Source organism: Vanessa tameamea, chromosome 4, assembly GCF_037043105.1.
Source record: "Vanessa tameamea isolate UH-Manoa-2023 chromosome 4, ilVanTame1 primary haplotype, whole genome shotgun sequence".
Taxonomy (NCBI): Eukaryota; Metazoa; Arthropoda; class Insecta; order Lepidoptera; family Nymphalidae; genus Vanessa; species Vanessa tameamea.
The window spans coordinates 11,763,408-11,780,000 of NC_087312.1; the positions used below are offsets into that span (position 1 = coordinate 11,763,408).

General features: G+C 34.8%; 4 protein-coding genes across 4 annotated transcripts; 2 read left to right on the forward strand and 2 right to left on the reverse strand.

Moving 5' to 3' along the window:
* Positions 1-912: 912 nt before the first annotated feature.
* Positions 913-1,600, forward strand: LOC113394911 (larval/pupal rigid cuticle protein 66-like). Its single transcript, XM_026632384.2, has 2 exons — positions 913-974; positions 1,129-1,600. Exons 1-2 carry the CDS (start codon positions 963-965, stop codon positions 1,468-1,470), a joined length of 354 nt encoding a protein of 117 aa, XP_026488169.1. The 5' UTR covers positions 913-962; the 3' UTR covers positions 1,471-1,600.
* A 225-nt stretch (positions 1,601-1,825) lies between these two features.
* LOC113394906 (cuticle protein 7-like) lies at positions 1,826-2,904 on the forward strand. The gene is made up of 2 exons (XM_026632371.2): positions 1,826-2,045; positions 2,177-2,904. Exons 1-2 carry the CDS (start codon positions 2,034-2,036, stop codon positions 2,792-2,794), a joined length of 630 nt encoding a protein of 209 aa, XP_026488156.1. The 5' UTR covers positions 1,826-2,033; the 3' UTR covers positions 2,795-2,904.
* A 6,229-nt stretch (positions 2,905-9,133) lies between these two features.
* Positions 9,134-9,996, reverse strand: LOC135194786 (larval/pupal rigid cuticle protein 66-like). The gene is made up of 2 exons (XM_064220717.1): positions 9,951-9,996; positions 9,134-9,853 (listed from the first exon to the last, which is right to left on the reverse strand). Exons 1-2 carry the CDS (start codon positions 9,960-9,962, stop codon positions 9,278-9,280), a joined length of 588 nt encoding a protein of 195 aa, XP_064076787.1. The 5' UTR covers positions 9,963-9,996; the 3' UTR covers positions 9,134-9,277.
* A 3,172-nt stretch (positions 9,997-13,168) lies between these two features.
* Positions 13,169-13,898, reverse strand: LOC135194788 (larval/pupal rigid cuticle protein 66-like). Its single transcript, XM_064220719.1, has 2 exons — positions 13,856-13,898; positions 13,169-13,751 (listed from the first exon to the last, which is right to left on the reverse strand). The coding sequence occupies exons 1-2, from the start codon at positions 13,865-13,867 to the stop codon at positions 13,176-13,178; spliced, it is 588 nt and encodes a 195-aa protein (XP_064076789.1). The 5' UTR covers positions 13,868-13,898; the 3' UTR covers positions 13,169-13,175.
* Positions 13,899-16,593: the final 2,695 nt, after the last annotated feature.

Consider the following 16,593-nt stretch of genomic DNA (forward strand, 5'->3'; position numbering starts at 1 on the left):
CTAATTAAAACATGTGTAAATTAAAAAATACTAAAAACAAAAATATTAAAAATTGTAAAAATAAAATAGTCTGTATACAACTGAAAAAACTCAGGTCATGTCTGAGAATTCATTTATTTAGTAACTAATGTTTTTGTTCAAGTTCTTATTTTAAAAATATGGTATAAACTAATACATTTAAAGAGAGATGTTAAGATGGCGTGTGGTTCGAATCTTAACTGAAAATCGTGGGTTAGCCTAGACAAGTTCCCTCCTATCGAGGAGATGGTTTATAACAAATTCCACCACACTGGTCTAATGCGGACTGATAGATACACAAGTGACAGTTTTATACGACATATGAGATTTCTTCACGACGTTTTCTTCATTGCTGGATACGAGATTGATTAAAAAAAGCCATTAAATCTCAGTGTCATTTGTCCAGATTTGAACTCGCAACCTTTGATTAAGATTCATGTACTGCCACTGCATTTACCCGACTTCTTTGATTAGAAAAATCAATCAATAGAAAGGCTAAATTTGTATTCCATGTGATCCATATGGTTAATATTTTCTATATATCATAGAAGATTGCCTATAATGAGACTTATTTTAGTGATAACTGATATCAGTACATAAAAGGGTGTGGAAGTCAGCATTGTTTGTTGACATTTAAATTCTCGTATGTACGATGTACACTTATATCAAGCGCGTATGTTCAAGGTCAATCTGGTAGTAATCAAGTAAAGCAAAATCGAAAGCTTCGTAAAAATATCATCGATAACATCAACCTGAGACATTTCATTGGGTGCGTCGTCCGTCGTTGTATGATCTTGACTTTTAGACGTTTCCTGAATTTCTTTTTAAATAACAAGTTAAAGTAGAACTGGATCAAGATCTGGATATATAAAGCCAATGAAAATAACATCATAGCATCACAATCTCAGGACTCATCAACGTAGTCACAACACTCATCATACAAAATGGTTGCGAAGGTAATATTTAATTATTAAACCACAATTTATAGTAAAATGTGTCTTAGAAACAAAAATAGCTACTTAAAAACGATACTCATTCCTCTGTATAATTTATTTTTTATCTGTTAGCAGCTAAAAACTGCAATGTTGAATTTATTTTTTATTGTTCCAGTTCGTTGTCCTTTTCGCTCTGGTGGCAGCTGTCAGTGCCGACCATTCAAGCTTCTCGTACGGTGTAGCCGATCCCTACACTGGTGACTTCAAGAGTCAAGTGGAGAGCCGCGCTGGAGACAATGTGCTGGGACAGTACTCTCTATTGGAATCCGATGGAACTCGCCGCACCGTGGACTACGCTGCTGGTGCTGAAGGTTTCAACGCTGTTGTGAGGAAGGACCCAGCTCTGTTGGCCTCTCTGCCCTACGCCTACAGTTCCGCATATGGATACCCTGCTGCCTACCCATACGGCAGATTCGGTGCCTTGGCCTACTCTTACCCCTACGGACGCTTCTACTAAGTAACGACGATACGCTTCAAGGATAAAGTACAAGCCTAAATTCATAATCATATTTTTATACCGCCATATACTAAAAACCATATACTAAAAACTATGTAAATATTGTACATAATAAAGCCATCTATATTTCCGACCAACTCTTTTATTTCGAGGAATATATTGTCTTGTATATAATATTCGATTATAACCTTAATTTAATTTACACATATAATAAACTTATCTAGGATTGAAGGTCAATGGTTTAGAAACGGACATTGTTACGGTCAATGACGTTAATACGGATTAGTTTCCTTTAAACATGATACGTTGGATTGTTAAGGTACTTGTAACCGCCAGCGTTGTCCGGCAAGCGAACTGCCCGATTAAGTTCCGCGTACTCAATAATTGTTTGCTAACGAAATTGAACTCTGAAAAACATTCACTTCTTGTGACCTAGAAGGCATACCTGTCATTTATTTCCTATTAATAGCGCCGAATGATTGTACAGGACTTGTATAAAAGCCCTTCTGTGGTCGGGACTTATCATTCTCAGTTTACTGTGCAACAAACACAAACGTTTCGAAATGGCAGCTAAGGTAATAATAGAACCTAGCATTTAATACAAATTCTAATCGATAGGGCATTAGCCCTTTAAATTAATATGTATTGCAAACGTGTTTGTATATTTAAAAATGTTTTCTAACGATAATTTTTATATTGTTTCCAGTTCGTTGTTCTCGCTTTCTTGGTAGCCGCTGCACAAGGCAGCGCTATCCATGGTGCCGACTACACCAGCTTCTCCTATGGAGTTTCCGACCCTCACACCGGTGATGTGAAGAGCCAGCACGAAACCCGTGTCGGTGACAACGTTGTCGGCCAGTACTCACTCTTGGAGTCTGATGGCAGCCGCCGTACCGTCGACTACGCTGCTGATGCTCACTCTGGATTCAACGCCATCGTACGCAAAGACCCTGCCCTCATCGGACACGTCGCACCTGCTGTTGTCGCCGCTCCTCTGGCCCATGCCGCTCCCGTTGTTGCCGCTCCCTTGGCTCACGCTGCACCACTCGCATATGCTGGCCACGCCGCTCCCCTCGCGTACGCTGCTGCTCCCGCTGTATCTTACTCCGCATCCTCTACCTCAGTAGCTCATGGAGGCGTCGCCGCTCCCTTGGCTCATGGCGTCATTGCCGCTCCCCTGGCTCATGGAGCTATCGCCGGTCCTCTCGCCCATGGATACGCCGCTCCCCTCGCCCATGGATACGGCGCTGCCCTCGCCCATGGATACGGTGCCTTGGGTCACGGTGCTGTCGCATACGGCGCCCATGGTCTCGGACACTACTAAGCATTGATATAGCAATTAATTTATGTACCTATCTAATTAATTATTTTGACGATGGTTATGAATGATGAATGATGAACTTCCTGTGATGAAATAAAAACTTTTTACAAGTATCTATATATTTTTATTTGAAGCATATATAATTTAAATTTAAGAAAATAGTAATACTAAAACGTATTAAATTAAACTTCAAGTTCCTGCAGCTGCAGGCGCGATGTAGATAAATTCACACGTTCAACTTTGTATCAAAACCAGTGCCAGACTTGAGGAAATTATGCAATTATGATAATACGAAAAGGAACTCGGTATCCACTCACCTTGACGCATTGACACTTAGCTAACTAAATGTTTTTAGCACTAAACAGGGACGGTGAAGTATAGATAGTTTTCTATCATCTACTAAGGTCATTGACATTACACGCCTACATAAAACACAATATAGTGGAACCAAGTTACCGAATTGGAATTAAAAAAGTAAAATGTTTTAAAGTAAAATAGACACAAAGGAAATACTACTAGAGATAAAAAATTGCCTTTAAACGTTGCTTCTGAGTATTTCCGTAAATACAATGTTATTAAAGTTATTGTTTCTACTTATTACATTTAAAAAGGTAAGGCGACAGATATATACCTTATATTTTGAAATAACATATAAGTATAACCGTTGCCACGACATTGTATATTTATATACATCATTTATATATTATTCGGTGGTACCATGCAGATAGGGTCCCGGACGGTACCACTATCCACCATCAATTCCACTGACTAACAATAATTGTCTGCATTGCTGTCTTCCCGTTTCAAGGGCGAGCGAGAACTGTCTCTCTCGCCCTGGTATGTATATTTAAAAAGGGATACAGAATCTTAGATTCCATCCCATTAGGTAGATGGCACTGACAGTGGAAAGTTTGGTATAAATTTCTTACAATAGTTATGGGTACCCCTGACCTATTCATAGTACGTGACTCAACCATGTAATAAAATCAAGGCTCGATCTCGTTCAGAAGACTAACGTTCCCATCACAGATCAGACAAGTCAACATCACACATCACAGCAGTTAATCACGTGATTAAAACGCATTATACGACGGAATTACAAAAATATTCCATTCTTACGTAATATCCTTATATATGTTACTGTAACAGCTCGAACTACGGTAAATCTTAAGATTTTCCAGTAAAACCTAAGATTTACCGATTATGAATGGTAAATGTTCATAAAAATTTGGAATTCGAACTTTTACCATCATTCACTTGGTAAATCTTAGGATTTACATGTTAGTCGTCCCTTTATAATAAATACTTACATTTACCAACTCATGTAGGTAAATCTTAAGTTTTACTGGAAAATCTAAAGATTTACCTTAGTTCGAGCTTTTACAGTAACATATACACACAATTCATTTGCAATGAAAACTATATCTAAAATATGATCTTAATCTTATCTGTATTAAAAAAATAATTTAAACATATACGATTATTTTCGTAATCAAAAAAAAAATTGAATATATTTAATTTTAGAAAAACATTTATCAAAATAACAATGCAACCTTCAAAAAATACTTAAATGATTATTAAAAAAAAATGTTAATTAGAGTAATACGACGTACGCCTAGTTTCATAATAATATATTTGCGAAGTTACGAAGATTGTTATCTGTTAAGATTATTTCAAACGATTATTAATTACAAAATTTAATGAGCTTTATGGCAACATGAACAACATATTTATATCTGTGATTATTCTATATATATCTTAAAATTATTGAATGAAATTATAGCAATTACGAGAATAGAGATCAAAGGACCCACTAACGTATAACGTATGCTTGAAATATTAATGATCATTAATTCAATTTACACACAGATGCGAATGCATGTATTTATTAGGTTGTAGTAGTTTTTACTAGCGTGTTACATAGGTTCCTCCTATATTTTATATTCTATCCTATAGACAAAAATATTAATCATTTGTCTATGGTAACAAATCAAAATCAGTGCCCGTCTGGGCAGGTACCACCCACTCGTCATATATTCTACCGCCAAGCAGCAACACTTTGTATTGTTTGTGTTGTTGTGTTCCGGCTTGAGGGGTGAGTGAGCCAGTGTAACAAGAACGTGGGACATAATAATTTAGTCCGTAAGGTTGTTAGCGCATTGGAGATGTAAAATTCGATTAAAATTTCTTACGGCGCCAATGTCTATGGGCAGTGGTGACCACTTACCATTAGGTAGACCATTTACTGGTCCGCTTACCCATTCCATAAAAAAAACGGCGGCACATAGTGAGCTATAAACTATGCCTAATAGTGTCGCTGTTCTTATTGACAGCCAGTTAGTTTAGTCTAGCAGACTGGAGGTGCTGTATTTCCACAGTTCTCACAACTTGGAGAGCAAAGGAATGTTGTTGATTCATATCTACACTCTGCCTGGTCGTGTTTAACGTCCTGATAGTTTAACGTCTTGCACATATCCATAAGTCTTCCTTGAGAGCGGCTGGCTCACTTATATTAGTACCAATTTCGACAGGCTCTTATCACCAGGTTGATAGGTTGAGTTTGATCTTGTAAAGTACAAAGTTAGAAGTCAGGAATGGTCACTCAAATTATTCATTGTAGTACCTATTCTCTTATAACCTAGGCTAGTAACTATATAAAATTCCAAATAGGTATATGTTTTAATATTTAGAGTTTTTTTTTTATTTTCTCAATTAGATTGCAAACGAATTGTAGTACCTACTATGTATTGAAGTCCAAATTCAAATCTTCATGATCACTACTTTCTATCTGTGCTAAAAGACAGACATTGACATTTGTATAAATCTCAAGATAAACAATTAGGTAACAAATACATTTTAACTTTTAGGTCAGTGGTAATCCACAGACTATATTTTAAATCCTTTTAAAAGTTCGTCTCATGCTCTTTACAAATTGCATAATATTTCTGAATGTCTAATGTAACATTTTGAAATGAAGTCCTTTTGAAAAATACTTATTCCTAAATATTTTATAAAGTAATTCCGTTCTAATTTTCAAATATATTCAATGAAAAATAATTATCAGTTTTCGTAAACGTTTATTTGCATTTATAATAAATCACAGATTTTTAATTAGTTCCGTAATAATATCTAACTTTTCAATATCTGGCGTAACCATAGCCATGGGCAAGAGGAGCAGCGACAGCTCCGTGAGCAGCGTGGGCGTGGCCGTGGGCAAGAGGAGCGGCGGCGTACGCGTTGTAGGCGAGGGGAGAGGCATAGGAGCCGTAGGCTAGAGTACAGCAGCAAACAAAATTATATTATTTATATTTATATTAAATAATTATAATAGGTAATAAATATAAAATAACACTTGACAACAATAATATAAAAACTTTCCCTTTGGAATGCGTATCTGGATGAAAAAAATGTTGATGCATTTAAAGACATATACAGACATCCGTCTAAATAAACGTACAGTCAAATAGATATTATCAAAATTGAAAAACTTGTTAAAATTTTTATTATAGAATATATTTTAATTAGAAATTGCAAATTATAATTTAATCCCGAATAAAATTCGAGAGGCGAATATTATCAGTTACCATAATAACCGTCGCAGACTTCTCATGGCAAAGTTTAAAGAGAAACTAGTTGGGTCGTTTCAAAGGTTTAAGTTTAAAAATTTTAAAGCGGTAGTTGCAACCATTTTGCAAATTAAAAACACGAAAGAAAATTTAATTTCGACAAGACTTTTATTAATATTTTTGAGCAAGTTTTATTTATTCATTGATATAGTTACACCATCGAATTGATACTCAATATAATGATCACTAAATGTCCCTCTGCTGAGGTAAGGCCTCCTCCCACCTTATGAGGAGAAGGTTGGGAGCCTATTAACTCAAGTTAGTAGATACGCATATAGCATAAATTCATTGAAATTAGACACATGCATATTTTTTATTTAATTAAATAATACTATTTCTTCTATTGTGTACATTTGTAATGGATAATTGGCTCTTGTATGAGATTTAAACAAGTCAGGTGGTACTAATATATTACTTGGAAAAAATTCGGGGAGATTTAAAAATGTTATATCTACAGATATTATGATTTGATGGCAGTTCATTGATACACAAAAAAGAGGTTACCTGGAAAGGTTACTGGATTTTCTGCTGTATTACAATAGTTATGACCTAATTATGAATTTTCATAAATGTTTAAAAAATAAAAAAAATACTGGAGTTCTTATTTTAAAAAAAAATTGTAAAATGGTTTGAACTATTATGTCTCAAGTTTGGTACAGATTCTGTCAATCACTCGCAGTAGTCATGCAGCATCTATCGGCAATCTTTAAGCAATATATAAAACTAAAACTGGAAGAGATCGCTGCTTTATCGATAGCTACCGATAAGGCCGCCAGTTGCAACTCATGCCACTTTTTTTTTAATCCAAATGTTAAATTTATTTTTAAGTATTGGTGTGCAATAAATAATAAATAAATAAAACGTTTATAATTTTAATTTTAGTATTACAGTTAATGCTTGCAATGTGTATATTATTTTTAGTGTTAAAAAGATGTGAGTAAAACCACAAAGAAATATATGTATGTATTATTTTTATGGTATTCGAGCAATTAATTTGAACAAAGACAAGGATTTTTAGTCTATGAATATTAAATAGCAAAAAAAATCGTTGTGATGCTCGAATAAAATAAAGCGATGCCTCACTTAGCAATGTAAATACCTTTTTGTATTAATAACGGAATGAAGATATGGTTATATAGTTACAAATTATATTAATGGCTAGCTGCGCCAGCGGATTTATCCGCAGTTATTTCAGTTTATAACTGTAAGAGACTTATTGTTACTGAAATAAAGTATTGCTGGATAATCGGTTCAACAGATTCAGAGTTTATCTATTACACATAAACAAAACTTTATTCATAATAGTATTATGTTCGACTCGGTCCGCACGGTTCAAGCTAATACACTTTTTACTGTTGTTATAATAAAACATCCCTCCTTATAATAAAGTAAGTAGTTGTTTTCAATAATTCTTAAACTTAAATAAAATTTAAGATCCTTCTTCCATAATTACTTTAACTTCAAAAAAATTGGACTTTCATACAAACTACCATCCCCTGCTTTAATCCCAAAAGTGGGTTGATTTCAAAATTATAAGTACACCTCCCATACCATCTATAGAGTATACATTTTAAATTTCAAGGCTTTTACTTCAAAAAAATAGGACTTTAACTCCCTTAATTTACGAAATTCCAACCGAGTTTCGTAAAATCCGTTCTTAGTGGATGTCTACACTCTATAAGGAACCTATCAGCTAAATTTCAAGCTTGTAAGTGTTATGGTTTCTGAGATTTCGTGATTAATCAGTGAGTGGTGTTGGCTTTTGTATACATATATACATAGAAGATAAGTAACGGTAGCTACCGAAAGGTAAACTAAATCTAATATGAAAAAAAATGTTGTGGAATAGACTTTTTTTATGCGATAGGTGGCATTCGAGCAGGAGGTTCACTTGATGGAAAGCGACTACCATCGTCCATGGACATCTGCAACACCGGGGCGCTTGCCGGTCATTAAGGAAGGAGTACTCTCTTTTCTTGAAGGTTCCCAAGTCGTATCGGTTCGGAAAAACCGCCGGCGAAAGTTGATTCCACAGAGTTAAAAAAAAAGAAATAATAAATATGCATATAAAACCTTTTAATTAATTACCTTATTGAGTAATTTATCACATTTAATATATTTATGCTAATTATATTATATTATAAAAAAAAATATATATATTTTCTTTTAGTTGTTTCAAATTTTATTATTGCACTTTTTGTTTTACTGTCACCATGCTTGGTGGTAGGGCTTTGTGTAATATAAACTGTTTTAATATTATGTTTAATTGTTTTAGAGCCAAGATGGCCCAGTGGTTAGAACGCGTGCATCTTAACCGATGATTTCGGGTTCAAACCCAGGCAGGCACCACTGAATTTACATGTGCTTAATTTGTTTATAATTCATCTCGTGCTCGGCGGTGAAGGAAAACATCGTGAGGAAACCTGCATGTGTCTAATTTCAACGAAATTCTGCGACATGTGTATTCCACTAACCCGCATTGGAGCAGCGTGGTGGAATATGCTCCATACCTTCTCCTCAACGGGAGAGGAGGCCTTAGCCCAGCAGTGGGAAATTTACAGGCTGATTATGTGTTTATTTATGTTTTTTTAATACCCACGGATCGTTCTGATATATGTACATAAGCTTGTTCGTATTTTTCAATGCAATAACAAGTTGCATAAAGTTAGTAACAAAAAATTAAAATAAATTGATAAAATTTAAATCGTTTATTTTAAATATTATTTACATGAGTCGATTTCTTCAGTTGCTTAAAATATAATCGTTTACTTCATCCATTTTAATTGGAATTTTTCTTAAACTGTATCACATTTTAAACCTTACCATTTATTTTTGCTAAAATCACAGTGGTTGGGTTAATCTAGTAGAGACGACCGGCGTAACCGAGACCGTGGGCACCGTAGGCGTAGCCATGGGCAAGAGGAGCAGCGACAGCTCCGTGAGCACCGTAGGCGTAGCCGTGGGCAAGAGGAGCGGCGGCGTACGCGTTGTAGGTGAGGGGAGAGGCATAGGAGCCGTAGGCTACGGGAGCGACGCGGGCAGCGTACGCCAAGGGAGAAGAGACCACAGCGGGAGCGGCGTAGGAGGTGGCGATGGGAGCGGAGTAGACGGCGCGAGCGGCGTGGGCGATGGGAGCGGCGTAGACGGCGGGAGCGGAGTAGACGGCGGGAGCGGCGTGGGCGATGACGGCCGGGTCCTTGCGGACGACGGCGTTGAAACCGGAGTGCGCGTCAGCGGCGTAGTCGACGGTGCGGCGGGTGCCGTCGGACTCCAAGAGAGAGTACTGGCCGACCACGTTGTCACCCACACGGGTTTCGTGCTGGCTCTTCACATCACCGGTGTGAGGGTCAGAAACTCCATAGGAGAAGCTGTTGTAGTCACCACCGTGGACGGCGCTGCTGTGGGCTACTGCGACAAGCAGAGCGAAAATTGCTACCTGAAAATTAAAAAGTAATAATTTAATAAAAAAATTAACATAAAATTTATAATAGAAAAAACAAACAAAGCTAATTCGTATAGCGACTGCCGCTTACCTTGGAGAACATGTTGTATAGTTTGATTGCTGCGTATGAAACAACTGATGACTGTCGAAGATTTATAGCCTTTATATAGTGCTTAACTTTTTAAATGTAAGAGCGCAATGTTAACTGAATTTGTAGTAGGAACTTATGAAGGACTCATACATAGTGACACGTTTACAAGGAAACTACTTTCTCGTAATTTAATTAGTCATTTAATTTAAACTTTAGTATGGAAAATTTTAGCGCTTATTTCTGGTAGCGAATATAAAAACATGTTAACGTGATTGAACATTGACGACCTAGCTCACTCAATTACAAATCAATCATCGTACTTTAACCCATAAAAATTTAGTATGTACACGAATACATTAATTTCGAGTATGAATAAATCGGTAAGCAAATTTTAAGGATTTTAACCAACATTAGAATGGAGAGACTGGGCAAAGCGTGTAATTATACTCCCGAATGAAAAGTTACACTGTAAAAGAAAATTGTAATGAGTAACAGTCGGCAAATGAACCGCTGCTGAGCACAAACCTACTCTCCTCTTAAGGAGAAGGTTTTATGAAGTAGCAAAGAAATCCCTACAAAGAGGAGTTATAACATTATTTATTTATAAAGAGGAAGGTCTTGAGCATGAATGTGGATGGATATAGAGGTAGGGGACGACCAAAGAAACGATGGATGGATTGTGTGAAAGACTATATGTTTAGAAAGAATGTTACTTGTGAGATGACGTCTGACAGAGAAGTATGGAAGAAGACATGCTGCACCGACCCCAAGTAAAATTGGGATAAGGGCAGGAGGATGATAATTTATTTATAAAGAAAGTTACATCATACACCTAACACGCACCACTTAAAATAATGTCTTCATTAAATTGCACAAATCGTGGTGTTATGTTTTGTATAGCAAATTATTAATTCTTAATACAATATTTATTCTGATCTATGTTTTTAATGACTAAAACATTCTGCGTCGTATTATTTGGCAGTTATGAAGTTGCTGTTTTATGCTAGTGATTTGCTTTTTGCTGTATATTAGCCCAGTTGAATTAGCTCAAGACGGGACAGCGAATACATTTTGTAGCTATTTTACTTTAGAAATAATTTTCACTTGTAGTCTACGTTTTGGTTTTCGGATTTTTATCCTGTTACGTCATCCGCTCCTTTGAATTTAAGGGTGATTTTTTGTTCATTCATTATCTCATTTAATTTCAATTATACATGTATATATACTATAACCAAATCATTGACATGATTGATACGCTCAACAATTTCTCGACGCCAACATCAAAAGAATCGGCAATTTTAAAATCACCCTCTGAGCTTTCCAGTTAACCTCTTTGAGCGCCGAATCATTATTACATGCATTACAGCAGTACAGCAAAATTATTGTGACCAAACTATTATATTGCATACAAAGTAAAAGGAGCAAACAAAACTGTTTTTTTTATTAATAATTATTCTTGCGATTATGTCTGAAGTCACTCAAAATTCTCTTGTATTGTCTTCAACGAACATCCGAAGTGGCGATGCGGCAACAGTGGACAATTTTTAAACAATATATATTATATTCATACTTTTAGTTCAACTAGCATTATAAATGTTTTCAATAAAAGCAATACAACAAAATAAAAAGCATTTAACTAGCAATTTAATTAAACAAGGTCACGAACACTGTCTGTGAATATTACATACTAAATACGAAATAGTCAAAATAAAGCTTAAAAAAATTCGAACCATCCTCACTTAAAAACATAAACTATGTACTTCCAGATTACATATAAAATAATAACGATCACTTGCAAAATAAAAAATAAATCCGGCATCCAGATGAAATAATAATTCTTCAACAGTTTAACATCGTAACATAAAAATGTTTATTGTACAAATATTTTATATGATGTACTTAAATTTTGTGTTCTAGTTTAAAGGGGGGGGAGACAGTGTGAGTACACATACAATATAATATCTTATTTGCCAAGGTTGGTTGTGCGTTGTCGATGTAAGAGATGGTTAATATTTCTAACAGTGCCAATAACCATCTTTGACCAGTGATGACCACTAACTATCATGTGACCCAGGTATTGATCTAGTCATAGTTAGCACCAATTTGAAATATAATAAATAAGCATATTTAAAACTATCAAACAAACAACTGACCTCATCCTTCCTCTCGCCTTACCTAGTTTTTTAAAAGATTTCTTGACATCGTAATATACATATATCTGTAAATACTAGACCTAATTGATTTATTGAGTGTAAAAGGTGGTGTTAAGTAGCCAAAAAACCTTTAAATTAAATGTGTTATGTATGTTATGAGGTTTAAATAAATGCAACAGTTTAAATTATTGAAATTGGATGTTAGAAATAACTTTAATGAATAGAAGAGATTTGAAATAGGCTTCGCTTGGTGAAAACGTTCCGTTACAAAACCGACCGTGTCACTTTTTAGGATGTATGTACCTGGACGGTACGCGAGGCTTTAGTGGTGGACATAGCGTCAACAGCAAAGTTAAAATTTGTGGACAGTCTTATTTGTAACATTAAAAATAATTTAATTTTTGATAGATAAATTATGTATAATGATTTGGAACACTTACACTTACCAAAGGTTACGCACCAGAAACATTAAAGAGCATTGAATTAACATTAAACTAAAAGCAAATTGCAAAATCTAACTAACTAACCAAAAAAAATATCATAACCAACAGATCATCTTAAAATATATATTTTGCTAATTTTATAAATTTCTACTGTGTACAGTACAGCCTTTAATTGATTTAATTGCACTACCAGGGATGTTTTTCAAAATTAACTTTCTTTTTCTTTAAGGATAAAAATAATAAAAATAATTATAATTATTAATAGTTTTGATTAAGACTTGCGTCATATTTAATGTCAAAACAAATAATAGGACCACAACGTGATGGTGAACTACGTCAAGTAGTTCTTTTTTTTTATTTTATATTTTGATATATCAAAAGATAAAATCGTAATATATGAATAATGCAATAATATATTGCATAAAGTTAACAACAAAGAATAAAAGTAAATGTTAAAACTCAAATTGTTTATTTTAAATAATATTTACATGAGTAGGTAAATTGGTGTCTTCAGTTGCTTAAAATACAATCGTTTATTCCATCCCATTAATTTGGGTTATTCTACAAACTGTATCACATTTTAAACTTTCATAATTTATTGTTCGCTAAGATCACATTAGTCGGGTTATCTAGTAAAGATGACCGGCGTAACCAAGACCGTGGGCACCGTAGGCGTAACCATGGGCAAGAGGAGCAGCGACAGCTCCGTGAGCACCGTAGGCGTAGCCGTGGGCAAGAGGAGCGGCGGCGTATGCGTTATAGGCGAGGGGAGAGGCATAGGAGCCGTAGGCTACGGGAGCGACGCGGGCAGCGTACGCCAAGGGAGAAGAGACCACAGCGGGAGCGGCGTAGGAGGTGGCGATGGGAGCGGAGTAGACGGCGGGAGCGGCGTGGGCGATGGGAGCGGCGTAGACGGCGGGAGCGGAGTAGACGGCGGGAGCGGCGTGGGCGATGACGGCCGGGTCCTTGCGGACGACGGCGTTGAAACCGGAGTGCGCGTCAGCGGCGTAGTCAACGGTGCGGCGGGTGCCGTCGGACTCCAAGAGAGAGTACTGGCCGACCACGTTGTCACCCACACGGGTTTCGTGCTGGCTCTTCACATCACCGGTGTGAGGGTCAGAAACTCCATAGGAGAAGCTGTTGTAGTCACCACCGTGGACGGCGCTGCTGTGGGCTACTGCGACAAGCAGAGCGAAAATTGCTACCTGAAATTAAAAAAAAAAAACATTTAATTAAAAAAAAAAACATAAATAATTTAATTTAAGATTGTAAACAATCAAAATTAATTTTTATATCAACTGCCGCTTACCTTGGAGAACATGATGTATTGTTTGATTGCTGCGTATGAAACAACTGACGACTGTCGAAGAGTTTCAGCCTTTATATAGTGCTTAATTTTTTTAGATATGAGAACAACGTTATCAGATTTGTAGCAGGAACTCGTGAAGGACTTATACAGTGACCGACGTTAACAAAAAAACACTTTCTCATTATATATATATCGTTTATTTCTAGCTGTATTGTAAGTGGCGTAACTTTAAAATGGTATTTGATAATAGCAATTACATTTGTGGCGAAATACTCGTCTTTAAACTTAAATTTTGTATCTTTGTAAGCATATGTATGTACATAGCTTATAAATTGTTTTATTCATGCTACCGCTAAAGTTATAAATAGGGAACATTTTATAAAATATGAATTGCATTTATAAATTGTTGAATAATTTCGATTTGTTCCTCGAGGCTGGGTTTTATAAGCTGAATGTACAATTTATTAATATATAATGAATTTCGTATAAAAAAATTGTGGAAAAATAAAAACGATTAAATTCCTGATTAGAAAAAACTGTATGTTATATAGATTTATTATATATGCATTAACTCATCAATATTATATATAATAATTAATCAACAAATTAATTTGAAGAAGAATTTACGCAAATATACAAACTTTTTATAGTCATATAATTCTACAACTTATTAATAATTTGAAGATCAAACCAAATTCTGACCGAAGGAAATCATAATAAAAAATTAAATAAATAATTTTCTTAGATAATCAATTGTATTTATCTAAGAAAATATTTAATCGTCTTCTTTTATATCCTCCTTCTAGTACAGTCCTTTTACTACAGCAAGTAGTATGATTTTAAGTAGAAACAATAAGTTTAGGGGCGTGATATCTCCGCTCATACTAATACAAAGTAACAATCGCCCCACGTCTTATTTTGTAATGTGTTTATTCTATCTAAAATAAAAAGTATCTAAAACTACTAGCTACAATTGAAAAAAATTTACACGCCACTGTAATTTACAAACAAAAAACGCTTAAAAATAATTTATATGTATTTTGATAAGTTTTAATAATGTGTAAAAATAAAGCCGTGATGACACAGATTAGTTTATAAATCTTAACCAAAGATTGGTTCAAACCCAGACAAATAGTTACAACTGAATTTCCATGTTCTTAATTTGAATTTATAATTCATCTCATTCTTAGTAGTGACGTCAAACATCGTGAGAAAACCTACATGTGTCGAATGAAATTCTCCTACTTCTGTCACATTACTTGATTTTAATATTGACTGACTGAATTTAATCTCCTATCGATTCCGAATAAAAAAATATATTAATATGTTTGATAAGTTGCAAATATATTTAAAAATTGTATTTTTAATCAGAGTCAAAAATTTTAAACTCCCTTCAGCTCTTTACGCTTTGTAAGTATTACATGTTTAAAAAAAATATTTTGAATCAATTGTTAGTAGCACGCCAAAACAGGTGCCCGTTAAAAAATAGTAGTGCTTCCAAAAAATATGAAGGTCATTCAGAAATTTGTTTTTCGTATTTCATTCATAAAAATTACTTGCAATAACTTACTTTCTAGTAGGTAATAAATAAGATAATAATATTGGCATTGACTTCTTTTAATCTTTATTTTAAAAAGTATGACGTCATTTTTGACGTCTGTTTCAAATACAGCCAATACGCATCTAGGCCTAATTTATAGTTTATTCTACTTTGCATTGATTTAAAGCTGACTGGATAAAAGGCAACTTTAAATCGTAATATTCCAAACGAAAGACATGTAAAATCAATTTTTCTTCTAAATAGGAAAATACCAATATTAGTGATTTTTTTTGTTGTAATTTAAGAATAACCCGCCGAAAAGCGGAAAACGAATTTCGTCATGAAATTCAGGACACCGTTTCATCTTAATATCATAAGGCTTCCCTTTATACGATCTTTAGCACATTTTAATAACTTCCCACCGAAGAGCATATATGTATATAAACTCTAGACAGGTTCGTAATATTGATATTTGTCACAATCTAAGGTTCGTAACATTGAGATTTTACACAATCCAACGATTGTTTGTGTGTCTGTACGTTTTAACATATTACAATCTTGTATATTGACTAAGTTAAACAAAATATATCACTTATCCTGCTGTGACAATATTACCTGACATATTTACAGTTTTTATGTGGCATATTTCCACGTTTAAAGATTAGTCTAGGTTTCTTTTAAATTAATTAAAATGAATCGTTTAAATGCAGTGACACGCGTAAACTCTAGAACATACGATACTTTCTCTCCCCAAAGCACGGGCTCACGCGTTTATGTGTGTGTTTGCCTCTTGGGGCAAATCACAGACATTAGATAAGAGAAAATCGATACCATATAAATATACCCAGCCGTGTCAGAAAAATCAAAAATCGAGCTCGTCAAATATTGCCAGTCACCAAAAACCTCTTAAATGGAATTCTTAGATAAACAAATGGAACACCTGCTCGAACTTCAATTACGAAATTCGGTTTTTGCTTTTTAGAAGTTCATCCCAGATCTAGATGATAAATTACAATGAGGTTATCATATCCAGAAGTTGGCGAGTAGTACCAGCTCCCCGGTTTCCACGCTTAAAAATATAAGACTGTAAACTGATATGTATTCGTCATAGCTATTTGTACAATATAATATCTCTTGTATATTGGTACTTTAGGATGATGAAAACGATCACTACGATATTTGTCCTGCAGAAAGCACT